Raw genomic sequence first — 23,002 nt, forward strand, 5'->3', positions numbered from 1 at the left:
ATTTTTTTTATTATATACTCTTAATAACAACTGTATATGTTTGTTTGTGTGTACATAAGTTTTTAATCCCTTTGAAACCAAATATTAGGCAAAAGAAAATATATACATAAATGAAATTTTGCATCTCTAGTTTAATTCATTAATATGATATTTATTTATTCCATCATCTGATGGGGAATTTGTAGATGTGAAATATGAAGAAGCGGGGTTATATGCTACTAGTTGGCAGAATAACTGAACTGGAGTGTTTGCACGAATCCTCACTCGGCGTGGAGTGCGGAGTGTAGAGCAGGTACGGAGTGCAGAGGGGTTAGGATCACATAATATGTTTACCTATCGCTCGCCTCACTGCAGACGTCCCGTCCCCCGACCAAGGAAAACAAAACCGCCCCTTAACCGTCGAGCTAAAAGGGTCGCTGCACTCCCATAACCGTAACTAGAATGTTTTCCCGTTCAACCCATTCACTTGGCTCAGTTTCATATTTTTACGATGATATTATTTAATTATTACTTTAAATTTCCGATTACTTAATTAATTTATAAAAACAATCAACTACGGCAAACATTTACTTTGCAAAAACCAAACAATTTAGTTTTAAATTGTATTCATTCCAACCCTTATTCGCACCCAATAGTGCATAGGGCCAGTGCCCTATGCACCATTGGGTGTATTTTTAGTACGATGCAGTCATCGTATTAACGCAGTGTTATCTTGATCGTTACTTACATGCGCTTCAGGGTAATTTTAAATAAATATTAGAGTGAAAACCAATCATATTTATTTTCACCCCCCCCCCCGTGGGAATCGGATGGACAATAATATATTTAAAGCGAATTTAGGAAAAGTCTCTAAAAGACCATATAACCCTCGGCGAACCTAGAGCGCTCGTTCACCAGCAACACTTGTTCTCGTAAAAATGTGAATACGTCATGGAAAATTACCCTTAATTGAAAATCACCAATGAACGGTTTACCATATTAAATAGTGTGCATTATTTTTAGGATGAAAAAGATCCTTAGAAATACGAATATTATCTAGTGGGATAGTGTTCTTTATCCCCATTCAGAATTCATGAAGGATTTTAATAAATGTAAAGAGAATTTGCTTGATAAAAGCTTTACGTATTCCATAGATGTCGGTAGGGAACTCACATGAGCTGTGTCACGAGTTTGATCAATATATCTAGGGCTTCCGAAAATTGAGTAGTGTGGTTTTCAATCATGGGTAGAATTAGTGAATGTCACACGTGTGTAAAGTGATAACGTAAACCAGCCGTAAACCAGCCATGACGGTCGTAAGCTCTGTAAATGCCCAGACCTCCATATTCATATTCATTTGTGTTGAGATGTCAAAAAACATGTATAAAGTAACTACTAAAAGGAGATAATTCAGATTTGTGAACAAGTATTATATTTAGACACACTCAAAATGTTGTAAAGAAATATATGACAAAATATACTATTTCCCTTGATATCAAGTTAATATTTCACTTAAATTAATGTAATTTGGAAACAAAGCGTATTTTTTCATATCTAAATTGAATAAAATTTAGATGGATAAATCGTTTTTAGCAACTTTTTATTTTTATTTTGGAGACTGCGATTCGCGGCTTATTTACACAGTGTCGTCTCGTGGCAAACTTCACCAGTGTGAACGACTGGAACATTCTTGAAGTGTGTAAATGATCAAATAAGAAGAAAAATAGCAGGACGGCGCGGCATACTGGTTGTAGTTAAAGCTGGTAGTGGATTTAAAGGTTTTTTAAAGATATTTTATTTTGTAAGCAATATGAAACACGTGTCACTAAAATTCGTAGCATAGCCACAAATTATTATTATCATTATGATGCTCTTATTTGATAAGGAAAACCAAAACACCATTGTTATTTTTGATCTACCTGTTTATTGATACAACATAATTATACAAATTTTAAAGCAATACATTAGTAAATTCATTCTAAACATGCATAGATCGACCAACGTCCATTAAATTTTACAGCAGCAAAAAACTCATTATAACCATTGTATTACTAATATTTTAGTGTTTTATATTTCATTTGCAATGTTATCATTGATAGAGGTCATTGGTACTCTAACTCCCACTCTCTCTAACGATTACAAATGAAAAATTATTGAATTTAATCAATGCGATTTTAAAGATTTTAATAAATTTTAATAGATTCTAATAAAGAAGGTGTATAAAACGAAATTCTAAATGAAATTCATTTGATGTAAAAATAAATGAAATTAATATAGAATTTGAACATTTTCCCCATTTAAACAACAATAATACCAGGGTATTTTAAAATTAATATGACATTATTAATAGTTTTGGCACTATATAGTATTATGGTACGAAATAACGTAGGTACTCATGTGTGATAGTTTGAGTAGCTTAGTAATAATAAAAATAAATGAATACTTTATATAATAAATTTAATTTTCTTAATGTTTTTATTTATATACATTTTAATACCAAACATTTATACTCAAATGTACACATCTTTATATTATTCAATATGTACTTAATAATTAATAACGTACTTAATCTTTGAATTATATTATTTGAAGAACTATGTAACATGAACATATATTATTAATAATTTTACGCTCAAATAATCTCTAAATAAGGTGTTTCAATTTAAGTTTTTAATTGAAATTATAATATTTTTAAAAAAGTAGAAAAAAATGGAAAAATATGTATTATATTACACAATTATGGGAATTTTCTGATTATTTTATGTATTTTGTCATTTTATATATATATATATATATATATATATATATATATATATATATATATATATATATATATATATATATATACATATATATATTTATATATAAATATATATTTATATATAAACACATACACACACATGTGTGTATGTGTTTATACAAAAAAAAATTAAATGCTAGAGAATATTTTAAAAATCAAACATAATTGAATGACATAAAAAACGTATTTTTTGATGTTTACTGTTAATTTAAAACAAGAAAAAATTGTTGGAATTTATCAGCACTTAGTGTCAGTAAAACGTTCTGCTTATTTTACAATAAAAAATATAAAAGCAGTTTTTGTATATATTGTAGGTATATAATGATATATGCATATTTATGATAAGAATTTTAAATTTAACTACAATTACGTAACGTTATTTTTATACTTTTTTTACATCAATGAACCTATAAAAATGTCCTTCTTGATTGTAAATTGTTCTAATGAAGGAATGGTTAAGTACCTACAGACGAACTTATGTTTTTTTTTAAATAAATATATATAAATGCCCTAGGTTATGTAGGTTCAGTTGGCATTTATTATTATTATCTATAATTTAATACAAAAAACAGAAACAAACAAAAGAATATACTAAATAAATGTTCATTTCTTAATAATATTAATTAATTACCGGATTGACATGTGTGAGATAATTAATGAAATTACGATATTGCCAAAGTCAGTGAAGAGAAAGGAACCACCTGAAATCAAAAGAATATTATTTTTTCCAAATAATGTTTTTGAAGTAAAATTTGAATACATAGAGCTGTACAAGAATAATGATAAGTGAGTTGCTTACAGATTTTAAATAATACTGTCGAATGGTTCAAGAAATCGTTCGATCTAATTTCTATTTTTCTATCTTTATTCATTTGCTCGATGATTGGCAATTATCACTCTATGGGCGCTTGTGCACTACACGGAATTTTACCATCCGGCAGCCCGGTTAGCATGGTAAAACGGATAATTGGCTCGGATTGGCTTGTGCTTTTGGCCGTCTTTCTTCGGATCGGTGCGCTTGATCGGTGCGCGTAAATTCGATCACGCTTAACTGTCGTTGTCGCTTTTATTTAAAAAAAAACGCACAGCCAGACGGTAAAATTCCGTATAGTGCACAAGCGCTCTATGTAATGATTATCGGCGGGAAATAGGTATTTCTAGGTCAAAGCGGAGATGAAGTAAATTCTTACGGCTATGGGTGTTTCCAGAGGCGAGCACCAAGACGGGCGCCATCTGGGGCTTCTCCGAGGCGAGGTGCAGCTCGGCCTGCGCGCTGTACAGCCCGAACAGGGTGGCTCGGCAAGCCAGCCTCAGGGCGCCTTGGCGCAGGAAGTCCGGCTGCACTCCGAGCACCAGGCGCGACACGGCCCTCTTCTTCACCGCGTCCGGAGCTTTCCGATGCCCCGAGCCGCCCCTGTCTTGTGATCCGTCCATTGTCCAGCCCTTAACTATATCCCTCGTATTGTTTATTCCATAAATACCATTTTCTTTTTCGACTTTTGGTTCTCGCGACTCGTGGGTCTGATCGTCGTGGGTGCTGTTATCGCTGACGTTGTATAGCACCCTCGATGGCTTTTCGTTATTTTTTTCGACCGGAAGGTGCTCCAAAGAAGTTCCGTTTATCTGCAACAATTCGTAATAAATTAATACATTATTTTATTTCGATATAAGAAATAAGTCACGTTAGTTAAAATGTTACGCAATCAGACGTGATTTTAATATTTCACTAATACAGTTGTAAACGTTCGTAAACGATGTGCTGAAAACATTCATATTTTTTTAACTAAAAGGTTTTTTCAAGATAAGCTCTCTAAGATAAAATGATTTATTACAATTTAAAATTTTCGTAATCACATCGATAAATATACATACAGAACTTTAGGTTGTATGTAAGAATTATTATCTTCAATTTCTCCAATGATTAAAAAACAGCTAATACTGAGAGTTGAATTGAAAACCATAAATATGTACGGAGAAGAACATAAAATAGTTAATAAAATCTGGTACTACAAATAGTTGAAAGTTTCGCAATAATACAGTCGTCGCGTCGCGGCGCTTGAAAAGCAATAATTTATAGCCGTAATCAAGTTGCCGACGAATGTAAAGAAAAGGCTACTAAAGTTTAATGTATCCTCCAAGTTTGTAATGGTGGCACAGGAAACTCCGAACAGTGGCATCTCAATGCGCTCAAGTGGCGCCATTCTTATATTGTTATTACGTACTTTGTATTGTCAATTATATTACGTCACATATGTAATCTAATTACATCCATTTTGGCTTGCAGAAAACAAAGCGATTATCGAAATTTAAAAAAGTCGAAATGTCATGCCCCTTAAAGATTTTCACTGTGAAAATTTTTCGAAAGAAAATTATTATTTTATTTCGTTGAACGGAAAACGGATTTTTGTTTAGTTTGATTTTAACAGATAATTTCCGGTATCTTTTTACATATTCTGAGGACACACAATCTAATGGAGCTCATTTTCCCAAGTGGTAAGCAAAAAATTGCAAATAGTTGCAAATGATTACATTAATATTATTTCGTTCAATTAAATTGCATTCGTGTGGATACACTTTAATTTGCATGCACAAAAAGTGATATAATACTATTTTCAGTAATCCAGTACGTATTGAAAAGTGAATATTTAATGACTGAAGTGTTACATTAGTACCTACCAATTAATTCCATTACAAATATTTATGTACTTTTGGTATATGTAGGTTTGCGCCGTGGGGCAAGTGTATGTAGATATGTGGGAAACGAGATTGTAGAAAATCCATTTCAAGTGTTTTCCCAAAGGACCTGGCAATTCAAATTGCGCATTACATCCATTTCCTTCTCAATCAACACAATGTGTACTGATTGTAAAGGGAATCGATGCATGCACATTACGAGAACATCGATAGATAAAGCTGTGACACCAATATGGCGCAGTATTCAAAAACATTCGTGCTAATTAATTTGAAAGACAATACACAAACAATATTATCTAAAACTTTTGTTCAAAATAATAGCGTATCTAAATTCGAGTCTAAAGGCAATTACTAAAATGTTTTTGACGAGGTAATCAACTAAAAAACCTAGAATAATCCTTTTTAAGGGGGGATTTTAAATAAGTAGATAGATAGACTTTCAGATATTCATCTCAAGATAGATATATGTAAAATATTCAATCACCATAAAAGTTACACAAAATGGTAATAATTTCGTTACGCCTTTAAAATTATTCACTCGTCCGTTTAAATTGAGCACAGTGAGTGGGTGATAATAAAATTCATGATTTAAATTACAATAAATTTGAGTAAATACATTTCATGAAATAGGAAAGCCGAGAAGGTTTATATTTAAAAATATGATAAAACGGTATTTTTGTATACGTTTTAAGTCTACCGACACCCAAAACTACGGAGCTTTTTATATCAACAAAAATATTATAATGCAATTTTAAGAGTATCGTTCCAATACATACTATATACACCATTGACTGCAATTTCATTTACCAAGAAGTATTAGGAAACCAAAATCTCAAATATGACAATAGTTTTGTTATTATTATTTACCTTTTCACCCAATAATGCCTTGAATACTTAAATGTTCATAGCATAATCGAGGAGATTTCATCAATGTTTTCGTGAGTACTTAATAAAACAGTAAAAAAAATGTCGACACATTGGTTATTAAAGCGATTTTGATTGACAGCGTCAATTGATATTAATTAAATAATAATTAATGGTACTTCAGAAATTTTCTCTAACAATTACGATAAATATGTTATGCATATGTTTTTTGTAATATATACACACACACGCACACACACATATATATATATATATATATATATATATATATATATATATATATATATATATATATATATATATATATATATATACATATATAAATATATATATATATATATATATATATATATATATATATATATATATATATATATATATATATATATATATATATATATATAAATATATATATATACATATATATATATATATATATATGTATATATATATATATATATATATATATATATATATATATATATATATATATATATATATATATATATATATATATATATATATTTATATATAAGTTTATAAAATTAAGCACACAAACTCCTATGGTCTTACTTATAATTTTACTTTTACACTCTTTCCCGATATTTGATCCATTAAATCAGATATCATTAACCAACACGGACATTTATCTACGTTAACACTACTATTTCCCAATCATATATGTTTTGAATTCTTAATACATCAAAATAATTCAAAAAGAAAGAGTGAATATTTTCCAACATTTTCTTCATTTAGATATGTGATTTGTCAACTTACTATATGGCCGTTAAGAATCCACGTGAGATTAGCGGGAGGGTGCGAGGCTGGAGCGGAGCAGCGCGCCCTGAGAAGGTCCCCGGGGACCACTCGGGGCCGCTCGGACTCCAGGGAGGGGGGCTCCGATGGCACCTCTGCAACACGATCCAGGTTACACTCAAAAAGCTATAATTCATCACTCCAAAAGTAGATTAAGTTTCATGTTCGACTATCAATTATGGGTAAAATGGTAACCAAAGTATAAAATGATCATTTACACTACATAGTCAATGATAGTCTTAAGCCATGTCAATATTTAAAAAAAAATATTAAGCCTCCTTGTGTTTAAAAATTATTCTCATTTCACTAAAACTTCTTTCGTAAGGCAATGATATAAAAAAACTTATATATAGGTTAATATCCAAGGTTTGTGAATATTTTAATCTGTTTTTTATTTTTGCCATTTTTTCGACGTCCTTTGTAGTAACAAAAGATTCAAAATATTGAACTCGGTAGTCGAAGTCTATTGTCAGCAAACAATGTGACCATTTTTATGTATTTTAATTTATCAACACTACATAGTTACAGCGTACACATTGCCGTTCCAAATTGTCTAATTTTATTACAATTTATTATTCAGAAAGTAAATTTTATCTACTAGGTCTACGTCATTCGATTTATGTTCCCAATTTTATCCCCTTTCTCAGGAATTTGGCACCGTTACTAAAGAATCTTTGTTTGTATCGTAGAGGTGATTTTTTACTACGCTTTGCATATCCAAAGAAGGGATGTCAGGATAGTGCTTAAGTAGTTTTGACATTTGCAAAGAATGTCTCGGATCCGATTTTTGCGTATATGTATTTTTTTTTCACTTAATAATTAGTTAGAAGGTACAAAAATCATCGATCTAATAATAATAATAATAATAATTTGGATTATTTGTATAGCGCCATTTTAGAAAAATACTACCTCAAGGGCGATTATAAAGACATGGAGTAGCATAACTGATTTTTGGAGTTGCAACGTATGTTTTCGAGCATATCGGCGTATGGAGTTAATTTCAAAATTGGTTAATAAAAATGCTTACATTAAAGAAGATTATTGATACAAGAAGTACTAAGAATTAAAAATATTCAGATGTCATTGTACGATGGAAACACGTTTATTTTTTACATTGACTATGCTGAAAAACAGTGTATCTAACATTTTAACTGCTTCACTACGAAGACGAAGATAATTGCTTTATATTTTTTGTAAATTCATCTAAAAAATAGTTTAATAATTAAAAAAAAAAATTGTAATAAAGTAAAACATCCCTTTAGTTTGAAATAATTGCAACTTTTCCGGGATACAGGGGGGATAGAAAGCTGAAATAACAATGGCATTTTTTACGTACATAAATCAAGTGTAAATGAATTTATATTTACGTCGGAGCTTTTATTCTTAAAGACTTTTTCGTTTGTTGATCTCTATTTTCGGAAGTTAATGATATCGACAAAAATATAAGACAAGAATCATTTTAATTTATCTTCACTTTACATACGTAGGCTTTTTTTTAATGAGATACTTTATAGCAACATTAAAATAAAATTGGTTGAATTTCAATTCGAACTCCATCAACATAATGTTTACAATTATCCCGCCAAAGTTAGCTCAACCTTTTTGGCTGAATGCACAAACCATTTCCTGTCTCCCCGACTAAGTAAGTGTAATAATATTCCTTCCGCCACGAGCGTTCCCTGTCTGCCTTCCATTTGAAGTTCCTTCTATTCCATTGGAGTCATAAATGTAAGAACGGTGATGCGCGTTGGCATGTTACACTTCATTTAACGCTTTCTCGTCGGTCGTGATGAGAGAAAAAAGATGCCAGGTTTTACCAATCAGACGCGCTATCCGAAGTAGGAGGAGGAGAGCGGAGAGGGGACAAGGAGACGGTTTAAACGAGGGACAGAATGGAAAAGATAAACTACCCCCCTAGGAAAATGTCACGAAATATTGAATATTTTTATGCTGTGGAAAATTCCTTTTCGAGCAAACAGAAACATATGTAAACATCTCTAGCGTAAACAAAGGATACGAAATTATTGAATTATGAATCCTTTTATCGAAATCGTGTTCGCATATATATAAAGCAAATAAAAAATATTGATCGAAATTGCGAGTTCATGTTTTCCAAAGAAATTGAAAAGTAAATATTTATTTAGTACCTACATTATGAAACTCCGCTTAGTTTACATCGTTTAAGCTTACAATCAAATACAAAACAGACGGAACAAAGAAAACCGGCGTTAGTTAAGGATTTACGCATACGAAAAAACAAAATGTAAAATTGTGAGAAAGTATATGGAGTTTTACAATTAAATATAATTAAATATATTGGCGGAGTATCTCTTGTGTGTATTTTGCATCCCTCTAAGGTTTGTGAAGGTATAAGGGTGGCGCGAATGTCAACATCTGATTAAATGCTTGTTTGAATATTACGTATTTTTCGGATAAAAAAAATATCATAAAAATACGTAGCTTAAAATATTTCATTTACGAAAAAAAAACATCGGGCATGAAAGCCGTAATCATCGTGAAGGATAATAAGATTCAGGATTATTCGTTTACTGAAAGTATAATGCTCTAAACTAGAATTCGTCAGCAGCACGCAATTACGTACGATTGTTAATCTCTGCAAGATGTGATGAATGCCGAGTAAGGATCTGCCTAAATATGATGAAGCGGTAGAGCGACCGGCGGCCGTTAGTAACTCACACTCGCGCATTCGAATCCGTAAAATTAGTTGAATTTCTTTTGTTTTAATATTCTTTTTCTCGGTAATTTGAAAAATAATCAGAAAATCATAGTCATTCTGCTTAGGAGTAGTTTTCTGCTTGAAAGTTAGACGAAGTAGGTTGGCCCGCTGCCAAGGAGTCGGGCCTGTTGTGAAGATCAGAAGTGACTTTCCGCGGAGTCATGTTATTTTACTTTACAGTATAAAACGGCCAGTTACTCCGTCCCTCAGCATTCAGTATGGGGAGGAAAGAGGGGAGGAATTAGGGGAGAGACGAACTCCACTCGAGTGTTCTCCAACTACTCCGAACATAAAACTGTTTTCATTTTTACAAACACTTCTGATTATGATACTCGTTAGTTAAACATGATTTATCTCAATTTTATGACTGCGCGCTTACCGTTTTTTCAATATTTCGGACTTAAATAATAATGAACGTAAATGATGCGATTTTCTCTATGAAGCCTACCCATGAAGATTTGCTAAGTTTACCAAATCAACATTTTAAGTCGTCAATACAGATATTTTTTCCCTGGCAATGCTAATTCTGTGTACTCTAATCGATTCATGATTTTTCACGATTTATGGTTTATGGAATTTGTTACAATTCTGAGAATCATCTTATCTCAGAATCGAATGTTATCTATTCACTGAACTCAGAATTGATGATCTAGATAAGACTAATGGGCTTAACATTATAAAGTATAAATAAATTTCAAATATTTACAACGTAACCTAACCCCAATTTACATATGATATACTATTTTTTGCGTAATTATGGATTTGAATTCATTTTTTATTCCATTTTAATTGAAAGAAAAAATATTTAAAAACCAAAATTTTCAAATTAAATTTTTATAATTCCTACGAAAATTCATTCAAGGTGAATAATAAATAAAGTACTTAATAATAGCGTGCCAATAAAAAATATCTTTTAGTATTGAAAATACTGTTAAGAATTTTTTTGGAAACAGATGATTATAGATTGAAGAAAAATGTTGAAATAAAAACTGATCATCCAAATACATTTTTTAAATAAAGATACTTTTGTTGATTTAATCGTTTTACTTAGAAATATTTCACTGTATTTATGGATACAGTTATCATGTTTTCAATACATTATTTTATTTTTTATCATTTCAAATTCTTAGAAAGATTTTATCATATAAATATATCTCGTATTATTAAATATTTTTTTGATATCTCAGCAAAGGTGAAGAAGAATATGGAAGTCTAGGCATTTCTTTGTCCAGACTTTCATATTCTTCATCATCTTTGCTGAGATGTCAAAAAATAATATGAAAAATAGCACTTAAAATTAAAGATAATCTACATTTTTTAACAAGTATTTGGATACACTCAAAATGTTGTAAATAAATCTCGTTACGGCTTCTGTATTGTGAGGCGTTCATACTAAATGAAAAAATATTTTTAAATAAATGAGCATTGACCCTTTCCGGTCCATATTTTTTTTTTAATTCCACCAGGTCCACAATAGATTTACAGCATTACAGGGTTAAACAATACATCCAAGTTTTTTTTAAAAATAAAACTAAACTTGTGTTAAAAAAATAATTTTATTTTGAATGTATACAATCTTGTCTCTTATTATTACATTTTACACTAAATAAGAGTGAGAAAAAATATTTTTGCTTGTGTTTTAACACTAAACTGATGAAGAAAAAAATGTCGAATGACATTCGACATAGGACTCACCGGAAAAAAAGTCGATGTCGAATGACATTCTACATAGGACCGGAAAGGGTTAATGGGCGAATAATCGTACTGGAAATGGAAGATGAGCTTACCAACGACATGCATGTAGCTCGTCTTCATGACCGTGTGGAAGGAAGGCGCGTCCGCCGACACCTCGCACCGGAAGCGGCCCGAGATGGGCGGCGTCACAGAGCGTAGCACCACCGCCGACGGGCCGGACCGTCCCAGCTAACAATATATATATATATATTGTATATATATATATATACAATATATATACAATATTTATATATATATATATATATATATATATATATATATATATATATATATATATATATATATATATATATATATATAACTTCCAAGAATTTGAGTAGTGTGGTTATCAATCATGGGTAGAATTGGTGAATGTTACACGTGTGTAAGGTGATCATTTAAACCGGACTAAGCCCCGTAAATGCCCAGACTTCTATTTTCTGCTTCATCTTTGTTGAGGTATTAAAAAATAATAGATTTATTAGTGTGGAATGCATTTTAGATCGGTTATTCTTTAGTGGGCGATTAGACCTTTTACCTACGTATACGAGTATAATGTACTTAGTACCATAAACCAAGCTAGAACAAAAAATGCCGAACCTTCCAGTGGAACGGAAGATCTGTTGACCGTCGTCAACAGACCGGCTTCAACTGGGGGGTTTAACGTAGTTTTCTTCCAGCAATGAGCAATGCTAAAAAGTTCCTGAATATCCTTCTTGTCAACAGTGTTACAGGCTTAATACAGGTATGAGTACTAGTAAAAATTGATCATGAAAAAATAAGGTTCGTCGTCTAAAAATAAATATATCAATCTGAGCCCATTGGGTTACTATAGATAAACAGGACAGAGTTGGAGACACGTGCAATACATACATCCACATCCACTCCGGGCAGAGCGAAGACTTTAGTGTGCGGCAGCTCCTTGGGGATGTACCGGAAGAACTCGTCCCCCGGCCCCGGTACCACTTGAGACTGTAGAGCGCGTCCTGCTCCAGGTCGTACCGACAGCCCAGCGTCACCGTGCTCCCCGCCGCCGCGGCCTCCGGGACCGACACGCGGACGTCGCGAAGTCCACCAGCGCCTGTGGAATGAAATCGTGTTCAATTCTGAGACACATAACAATTCACCTCAAACAATCTTCTTCTGACTTTTATCTAGACCCAATGGTGTGTGAGACACTGGATGCAGTGCATATCCGATGTATATATATATATATATATATACATATATATATATATATACATATATATATATATATATATATATATATATATATATATATATATATATATATATATATATATATATATATATATATATATGTATATATATATATATATATATATATATATATATATATATATATATATATATATATATATATATATATATATATATATATATAGGGTCCGCCATCTAAAGTTTTTTTTTTTAACTAGTGCTTATTTCGTGAATGGTAACATTTAGCTCATGTCTGATTTGACAAATAATTAGTTTTATCCTTCCGCTGAGCGAATATGGTTGTGTATACGCTTGAACAACGCTGGAAAATATTGCGACATTCGACTTACAGAAGATGCCGATTTTGCCAAAAAAATCATCTTTTCGGATGAAGCTCATTTTGATCTTGGCGGGTATGTAAACAAGCAAAATTGTCGTATTTGGGGCACAAAAAACCCGCACGCATACATTGAAAAGCCGGTACACCCAAAACGAGTCACTGTTTGGTGCGGATTTTGGTCCAGAGGCATAATTGGGCCATTTTTCTTTGAAAATGAGCAAGGAGTGGCCGTTACAGTCAATGGCGATCGTTATCGGGCCATGTTGAACGGATTTTTGTTCACAAAAATTAAAGAAGAGGATATTGGCAACATTTGGTTTCAACAGGACGGCGCTACGTGCCACACAGCCGAAGCTACACTCGATGTTTTGCGCCCCATTTTCAAAAAAAAAAAGTTATTTGGCGGACCCTTTATATACATATATACTTCTACTCTAACCCTTATTCGCACCTAATGGTGCATAGGGCACTGCATCATATTAACGCAGTGTTATCTTGATCGTTAACACATGAAGGAAAGGTGATCAGCCCTCTGCTTGAGGTACCAGTCTAGAGTAATATTGAATAAATATTAGAGTGAAAAAATCACTTATGTTTATTTTACCCTCCCCTGGGAATCGAACCAGAGACCTCCAAAATGGTAGCCGATCGTGCTGACCATTACACTACAGAGGCGGATATATAAATCGTGAAAAATCTCATACGGCTTGATCAATAATATCATGGATATAGTCCAGGGTATATTACAATATATTTAAAAAAATACTGGAATTAAATGATCTCATATATTTTTTAAATATTTTGACTAAAAAAACGAATCCGCTTCTTTAGTGTTACACGTTTAGCGTAGCGTGTCTGACTACCGAGGTGGAAGTTCCCAAATAAAACGATAGTAAATACTCAAATTAGTTCACAAAGGAATCGTAAAATAATATTTAATTTTGATGGTTCAGTTTCTAATGAATCCATTTCATTTCCAACGGATATACGAGAAATACAAATGTAGGTAAACATTTTACTCGCGAGTTAGCCGGTTTGCTTTTTGGCCGAGTTGTTACATTATGCAAACACAATAAATTAATGCTGAGATAATCTTTCCTCGGTTACTGCAGAAATATTAATTCAGTAGCGATGAAAATTTAAAAACAATACCAAACAAAGCTTTGTAATTAAACGAAAACTTCTAAATAGACAAATCGGCGTAATAACTTACAAAAGTGCGTAAATAATAAATAAATTTCTCCAACAAACGTACTTAATTAACCTCTGGATTGTGAACAAGAAAGATTTGTTACCTAAAAAGGTTAAGGGGGAATATAAATCCTACGTTTTCAGCAATTTTAGCCAACGGCAGCGCTAATGAAGTTGTTTCATTTCAATGGTAGAAAAAGAAATAAAAAAGGGAACAAACACTTATATTTTAGCGCCATTACATAAAATTGTTTATCCAATTTTTCACAACTCACTCGTACACGTGGAAGCATGGTAACAGAACCAGCAAAACGAGATATCTTCAGTGCATTTCAATCTAATTTTAAATCTTAGCTTTTACATATATAATATATAACATAAAAAGTATATATTATTTAAACAATAGGAATGTTAAAGAAATGTATTAATATTGCTGATGTTTCGGAAGGCATTACAATGAGATTATCCATGAACTTATTAATAAGAAGTTATCATTTTCGTTATGTGAAATATTTGATTTATTACATGATAATTAATGTCAAAATGTTTAATAACATTAAAAAATGTGTTTTAAATTTGTAATTGTAGCCATTACCGCTTCCTCAACTTGATCTAAGTAATTTGGAAAAAGTTGATTAATAATAATACATAATAATAATAATAATAAAACCCTTATCCGCACCCCAATGGTGCATAGGGCACTGCGTCATATAAACGCAGTGTTATCTTGATCGTTTACACATGAAGGAAAGGTAATCAGCCCTCCGCTTCAGGTACCAGTCCAGGGTAATATTGAATAAATATGACAGTGAAAAAATCACTTATATTTATTTTACCCCCCTTGGGAATCGAACCCGGGACCTCCAGAACGGTAGCCGAGCGTACTGACCATTACACTACGGAGGCGGACAAATAATACATAATAAATAAATTTTTAATAATTATATATAATAAATAAAATTTTATTAGATCTCTCATTACAGAAATTAGTTAAAAAAAGATAACCGTTTTAAACAAGTTCATTTATTTTAGTTTATTTACTTTATATGGGTATTCGCATTAAGTTTGTAATTTATTGGGATTCGGGCAGTACTGTTTAATTTTATAACTTTTTATTTATAATATAAATATACTAAAATATTTATTTACATTCCAAACAAATAAATACAAATACTGGAATTATTTACACAAGGGGTAATATGGTTGTTAAATAATGCGTAAAATGGTAAATGTTGCAGTGTATAAAGTCAGCGCAGTGTAAAAATTAATTTTTGTGACAATTATTTATAAAATAAATTATGCATAGTGCTCTTACATTTTTTTCCATAAGAATTTGAGCTTTTCCCGGTGTTAGGCATTTTCATACTTATAAGAAAAATTCTATGTATTTACATTGGATAACACAGAAAAAAAACATACATATCAAATATATTGTTGTTATTTTTCTTGTTATTTTTATTTCTGTTTCTCATAAACTGTAATACAAAAATAAACATTGTTTATTAGTTTTAAGATTCTCATCATTATAAGAAAGTATTAAGCACTTGGTACTGAAAATTTTCCTTAAAAAAACACTTTTAATTAAAATTATTATTTTTCAGTTCATACAATACAATACTACAATAAGTAATTGTCAACGGTTTCGCTGTAATTTTCCACTAATTATAGAGATGTCAAAAATAAATATATATTGGAATTATTATTTTTTGCCCCAAAAACATATTGTACTGTTATGATTATTCGTCCAACTTACCATTTCATTATTGATTCCATGAACACAATACTGTTAATAATAAAATGTTGATGAAGGTATCAATGAAATATTTAAATTTAAAATGATAAACGTTACAAAATATAAACCATAAAATAATACTCTGCATTTCCTTCATCAAAAAATAAAAGCGGTTAGACTGCACTGTAATGATTTTTTATTCAAAACAATTAAATAAACGTCACGGCTTTTTAATCATTATCATAAAAATAGTGAACCACGCAATTGTCTAAATTGAACTATGGAATAGTATATTTCATGCCGAAAAATTTGTTTTAAATCAACTCTCTATAAAACTGTGCAGCCAAAGTTTCTACAAACTTTATGCAGACTATGTAGTTTAAAAATGATTTGCCCGTGTTATCGGTTTTTAAATATATTTAACGGAAATTTGGTAATGGAATATAGCCATATTTACCGGTTTACCAAAAACCGGTAACGCATGCATGTGCAAGTATCTTATATGTAAACCCAAATACATATGTCGGTATGTTAGATAAACACGTCTCTCCGTTAGTATATATGGGAAAATAATGGGTCTGTTGGAAGCAAAGTTAGACAAGTTTACTGGAACTTTGTATCCACACTGCTTGCTCGTAGAAAACAACGACTAATGCGCACAGTTTTCCTATTGCAACACCCAATTCCTCCGGGGAGAATGGGTGCAATATTAGATCCCATTTCGGGGGCTGAATATTTATTTCTTATCTTAAATATTGGAATATAAGTTAATTTAAATAGTCCCCAAATTCGATTCCTCAAATCACATCTTTTATTATGTGATGTGAACATTCTTCACAGTTTTAGTGCTCCAAAACACTAAATGAGAAATATAGGAAGTTCTCTGTCGAGAACTTCCTATACTTATCTAATCTTTGTCTATCGCTTCGCTTTTTTCAAGAGAGAACACTCATCATCTTCGCCATAATAGGTCATTCTTTAGTAATTCCTTTTCTGTCCCAAGCTGCCAAGAATGAATTACTTCTCCACGTGAAAAATGCTCTACCTCCGATGATCTAATTGTCTGAGGAACATTAACTGTTCATCATATAATCCTCTCAATTTGGACCGTCTCCTCTGTTAATTAACTCATTACCAGATTCAATGGTTTCCATAATTTAAAGTGTGGTTAGCATCTTTCCAACTCCATTTGCTTATTTTTTGTATTACAATGATTTAAAGTAGCAGAATATCTAACGTGTTGGCATCGTATCACCATGAGTTATACGTATAACTTGAGTTGGTCCGATTTCTTCATATGAAGTTCCCTACGGCAACACACATTTGTCATCATTATAAGTTAGTAAAAAAGTAATCACAAAGTTACGACGTTATCGATAAAAATAGCAGTGAAATATTATGTAATCGATTTAATTTGTAGACCTTATTAATTGTAGTCAATCGTAATACTTGTTTGAGATATTTAAATTATTTATGATTTCGGAAATAAATCATATTTCCTTTTATATTACGCGTAACTTCAAAGGTTTTTACGTTCATACGAAACGTTCAAAGGCTTCACTTTGAACTTGTATGCTTATAATTAAAATCCTACGATAAACAGAGCTAAATTTATGTTTTTACGTTAAAAAAATAGAGAGTGAATTTCCATGAAACGATTTGATAAATCATTGTAAACGTAAAATATACTTTGAGGATTCACAAAATATATTTGAATACCAACAGTATAACATTAATTATCTGGAATGAATTGGAATGCAGACGGAATACATGCTAAAGAAAGTTCAGATTATTTCGGAAAAAAAAATTCTTAAAATAATTACTAATAAGTTGTATTTAGTTATAAATGTATATTTGTTGTTTAATTTATGTTATAATACGCATTCGTCTAATATACCACTAAGTGATGATGGAAACGGAACATTTTCTTCCGTTTTATACAAAAACGAATGGTTGAAGAGACGAGACAACCGGACAATTCATATGCAAATGTAGTCATGCTGAAAGTTTTCGTAAAATTTATACGAAGGTTTAGTTGACAACAAAGAAAACAGTGTAAATTACGGACTCCTCTTCGCTTATTATACCTATAAGTATAGAGGTAAATTTTAGCACTAGAAAAATATAACCCATTTTATTTAAATTTACATTACATATAATAATTAACATGAAGTATATTTTTAATTTGGCGTTGTTTTTTTATCATAGTAAAATATTATTCCAATTAGATAAAATATAATAATAATATCGCAAAACTTCGTTAATGAATGTGATATTAGAAACGCCTCTCAAGATATACTGGTACTCTTATATACTCTAATCCTGATATTTTATTCTCTGATTTTTTCGTCTCAAATATACTTGTGGATATTTAGAAGGATAACCGGATTTCCCGATATTTTCCTTTAGCTCTAATAGGGATATAACATAGTTCCTTAACGATGGAGCAAGCTGTAAGAATTGTAGGCACCATCCCCAATCCTACATATATCCTACAGGGAGGATGGGTGGGGTGTTGAAGAGTGGGTAGGGTGGTATTCCGGAGTGATCATTATATTTCCGTAGAAATAAGCGTCGGAGAATAGTTAAGTGATATATGGAATAGTTTAACAAAGCGAAAAATAAACACATTAGACCTTCGGATGAAAAAAAATATTTGTTAGAAATTCTCAAACACATCGAAGAGCTAATTATTTATGTTAAAGATTTCTGATTTAGGATTTTTTTAGAGGTATCTGGCTCCACGTTACTGTGGCTCAGTCTGGTTAAATGGAAAATAAGGAAAAGAGAAAGCTCATATTTCTGTGTATGATTTTTTTTTATTTCTCCAAATTAAAACAATTGAAGCTATCACTCCTATAAAAAGGCTATTTAAAAAATATATATTACCGGTCACAGGTACACAAAAGCGATTGGTGAATAATTTCAGAAGATTTAAGATTTTAAACAAACAAACAATAACATTTTTATCTATATGTTATATTGATTGATAGATTGTGGAAAATATTGCAAAAATGGCGGTTCTGATAATGAGGTCTTGATTTAAATTTTAATTCGAGAGAGTAAAAAACTTTTCAGATTTAAACAAAGATTGATTATATCCAAATGGAGCATAAGGATTGTGATATTATATTATGAGCTTATTAAAATAACCCAAAATATATTGAAATTTTTTGTTTCATGTATGGCAGAATTGATGAGATATTTCATTAAATATATAATTTAGTATTATTAATTTAAGTTTTACTTAGTAAATCCCACTTTTTCTGAAAATCTACAGCGACACGTGTTTCGATGCATTCTCGTCATTTTCAAACACCGTATAAAAAATAGTGGTACTTACTAAGTAAAACTTAAATACAAAATAGATACATTTTACCACAAAGTGCCTGCCGAATCAATTAATGTAATAATTTAGCATTGATACAAAAATGTTATTAGGAAAATTTTAATAAAATATTACCTTTTAATCCAACCTAAGTTCTTGTCCGTAGTAATTAGACGTGATAGCCACATCATAACAATTAAATTTAAAAAAAATATCAAGTAAAATCAATAAATGTATATTCTATATAAAAAAAGTATATAAAAAATGGTGAAACATTTAAGATCCTGTTTTTTTTTTAGTAGAACTTAGTGATGTAATGAAATTTATATTAAATTAAATAATACGTTTGAAGGTTTATACGTCTATGAAGCCGTGTTAACCAAATATTTGAGATTATGCACGTGCGTTATAACCATAAATATGACCATCAGTTAAAAGTTGGCCCTAGTTACTTAAGAGTTTCAGGAACCGTATTTACGGTTTTACCTATCAAGTAGGTACTTACGTACCTATGTACATAAGAAAATAAAATACAATATTATTATTAATTTTTTACATTTTTTGACATCTCAACGTATGGTAGATGAAGCAGAATAAGGGCATTAAAACTTCCATATTCTTCTTCATGTATGTTGAGATAATAACTTCTAAGTGGAAATAATCCAGATTTGTGAATTATTTGGACACACTCAAAATATTGTAAATTATTGTTAAATGAAAATATTAAAATATCAAAACTTACCAGATATAAGCAATGACAGCAATGTGGCGAACCAAAACATCTTGTCTTCTGATATCTTCCTTGTGATCAGCATTTCCGACTGTTGAGGTCACATGTCACATGTCACTTTATATTTCATCGATGTATTAATGAAAATTATTATTTATATTTACTGGCTTTTCACCCTTTAATCAGTCAGTGTCTAGTTCTTTAAATTCAAAGTACTTACAAAATGATAAGGTTGATGATAAGGTTTTATTGATAATACTCGAGTGTCTCTAATGCTGGAATTGTCCTTTAAGAAGCGTCCCCTAGTCAGGATATTTCTCATCCCTCGCTCCACCCGGTGCCGCCCGGTGCCGCCCTTACAAGCGACCCCCGCCTTGGAAAGTGTTACGCGTCATTTCACTAATTGATCGAATTACGTTTGTTCTATTCCGATTTCCTCGTTTTATTGGTTTTCTCTTTTAATTTTTACTCGCTCTTTCTTCCCCTTTTTTAAAACGTTTAACCCTGTTAGTAATTATTGCTATCGATGTATATATATATATACACACACACGTATATATATATATTTGTATATATATATATATATATATATATAGATATATATATATTTATATATATATATATATATATATATATATATATATATATATATATATATATTTATATATATATATATATATATATATATACATATATTTATATATAAATATATATATATATATATATATATATATATATATATATATATATATATATATATATATATATATATATATTACTTTTCAACTAAAATTAATATGAATTATTACATCACATTAATTATATCACTTAGAGTCCGTTTTTACTAGAAAAAATAAAACAGTTCACATCATATATAGAGTTTTTTTTAAATGAATTTCATATAAATTAACATTATTATCTTAAATACAAAATATTTTTTCCCTATGAATTAAAGTTCATGGGTTTTGAAATACGTTTTCACATCTCAATTTATAATACATACACAGAATCCTTACAATATGTCTTCTATCGTAAACAACGGATGTCGTAAATAAATAGTAAGAATAAAAATAAAATATAATCGTGTTTCAGAAAAGGCAATACATATCATTCTACGATATCTACTGGCATCATACACGGCGAAACTTGTATTATACTAGTTATATACATACAATTCTACCTAGTTCAGTATTTTCTGGAATGTTTTTCGTTCGGGAGCATAAATCAATTTTTTCCGCGAGAGAAGTCAAAATTCGAATTCTTTCCAACCAGGGATGGATTTTATGTTTGGCAACGAAATTTAGGTTTATTAAAAACACTATCACAGATGAACCTGGATCGAGAAGAGATCGCGGGAGAAGTCGAACAGGTGAACGCGAGATGATAACGTTGCAAAAAGACACTTCAGAGATAGATGAAAGAGAGGAAAATGTTTCTAGTTCCTTGATCTTGATCCATATGTGTGGAAAACGAATGGATGAAAAGTTTTGTTGAAAATATGTCTTTTTATTTGTTGTAGTTAAAAAGATATTGCCATGGTAAAATTCTTAATTGTAAACTTATGTAAATCAGTTACAAGTATTTGATGTTTTCATGGAAGAAGAGTCTGTTTTGTATGATAAATTGAATTAAACTTTATTGATCTGTTTTTACTTGAGAACCAAACATTTTTTGTTTTATTTAGGTTTTCATAAAAGAAGTACTGTTGCAAAGTGTAACTTTCTGGGTTTCCGAACTTTACATTATTTCTATAGAAAAATATATTTCTGGTTACGGAGTAATTCATCTGTAGACAGTTTTACTTACATGATCAGCTGTTTAATTCGACATTCCAATATATTTTACTTATTAATTTGAATTGAATCATAAATAATATAGCCCCAATTATTATTATATTATTTTTTTTTCCAAAAAAGATATTCAGCGAATACATTTTTCCTTCAGTTACATGTGAGTAATATAACATTACTAGATTTATTACATTCAAATAATACATGGATAGTTTCACTAATCAACTTTTTATTTGAAGGAAAATTGCTAATGTTATGTTAACTTTTTTTAGATTTCCATCATGACTGGAAACAGTTTAAAAAAACCTCATTAAAACAATTTATATGTTATGTATACATCCTAAAATGTTCTATTTTACCATAATTCACATTTGTTTTCGGTGTTTTTACTAAAGCACGTTACCGAAGTAGGCTAAAACTCTGAACCACAAGATGTCGGTTAAAGTTCGAAGTTCTAACATTGTCAAAGCTCAAATGTAGGCTCTCAATACCCTTAATCCGGCACTGTGGTTACGGAAAGAAATGGGATCGGGGTAGGAAAACGTACCGGATGTCTGAGATCACGGGCCAACATGGATCACTGGAGCCTTTCAAGCATACCCGTCATACATTATACTACTCCCGGAACATTTCTGTTATATCTTTTTACTTTACATCAGAAATAATAACAGGTAATGGAACTGTCAATTCTTTCATGTCGATTTTAGGTCATAAGGGCTTATTCTAATATTACACGTTTTGACGCGAGAAATACTCAAATGCTATTTTATCGCTCTCGGATTTATATTTTTATTTATTTTTCTAAAGGAAAAATTCCAAATATTCAAAATTATGAATTATCCAGTTTTATTTTACGATTAAAAAGTGTCCTTTACGCTACTGTTTTCTTGAAAAATAAATACTTTTATAGTCTCAAGGGTTAAAAATTATAATGCATAGGACGTCTACTAATTTTATTTAGCGTATACAGTGCAATTTGTAACATTGCTGTATCAGCGATGTTACAAATTGCACACTGCGCGTAC

General features: G+C 30.8%; 1 protein-coding gene and 1 pseudogene across 2 annotated transcripts in view; both read right to left on the reverse strand.

Annotated features, from left to right (window-relative positions):
• Positions 1-2,976: 2,976 nt before the first annotated feature.
• LOC148308488 (uncharacterized) overlaps positions 2,977-23,002 on the reverse strand; it is a 22,808-nt gene continuing 2,782 nt past the window's right edge. The window contains exons 2-7 of one of the 2 annotated variants that reach the window (XM_088261627.1): positions 20,200-20,386; positions 12,519-12,726; positions 11,699-11,834; positions 7,136-7,269; positions 3,970-4,402; positions 2,977-3,480 (exon numbers count right to left, since the gene is read on the reverse strand). In XM_088261627.1, the coding sequence (XP_088117753.1) occupies positions 3,407-3,480; positions 3,970-4,402; positions 7,136-7,269; positions 11,699-11,726 (669 nt within the window). In that variant the 5' untranslated portion in view covers positions 11,727-11,834; positions 12,519-12,726; positions 20,200-20,386 and the 3' untranslated portion in view covers positions 2,977-3,406. The remainder of the gene's footprint in view (positions 3,481-3,969; positions 4,403-7,135; positions 7,270-11,698; positions 11,835-12,518; positions 12,727-20,199; positions 20,387-23,002) is intronic. The other variant, XM_088261628.1, reaches the window with a different exon arrangement.
• LOC148308489 (uncharacterized) overlaps positions 12,160-23,002 on the reverse strand; it is a 13,775-nt pseudogene continuing 2,932 nt past the window's right edge.

The sequence above is a fragment of the Brachycentrus maculatus genome, unplaced genomic scaffold (assembly GCF_059751285.1).
Source record: "Brachycentrus maculatus isolate JH-2025_06_01 unplaced genomic scaffold, ASM5975128v1 h1tg000160l, whole genome shotgun sequence".
NCBI lineage: Eukaryota > Metazoa > Arthropoda > Insecta > Trichoptera > Brachycentridae > Brachycentrus > Brachycentrus maculatus.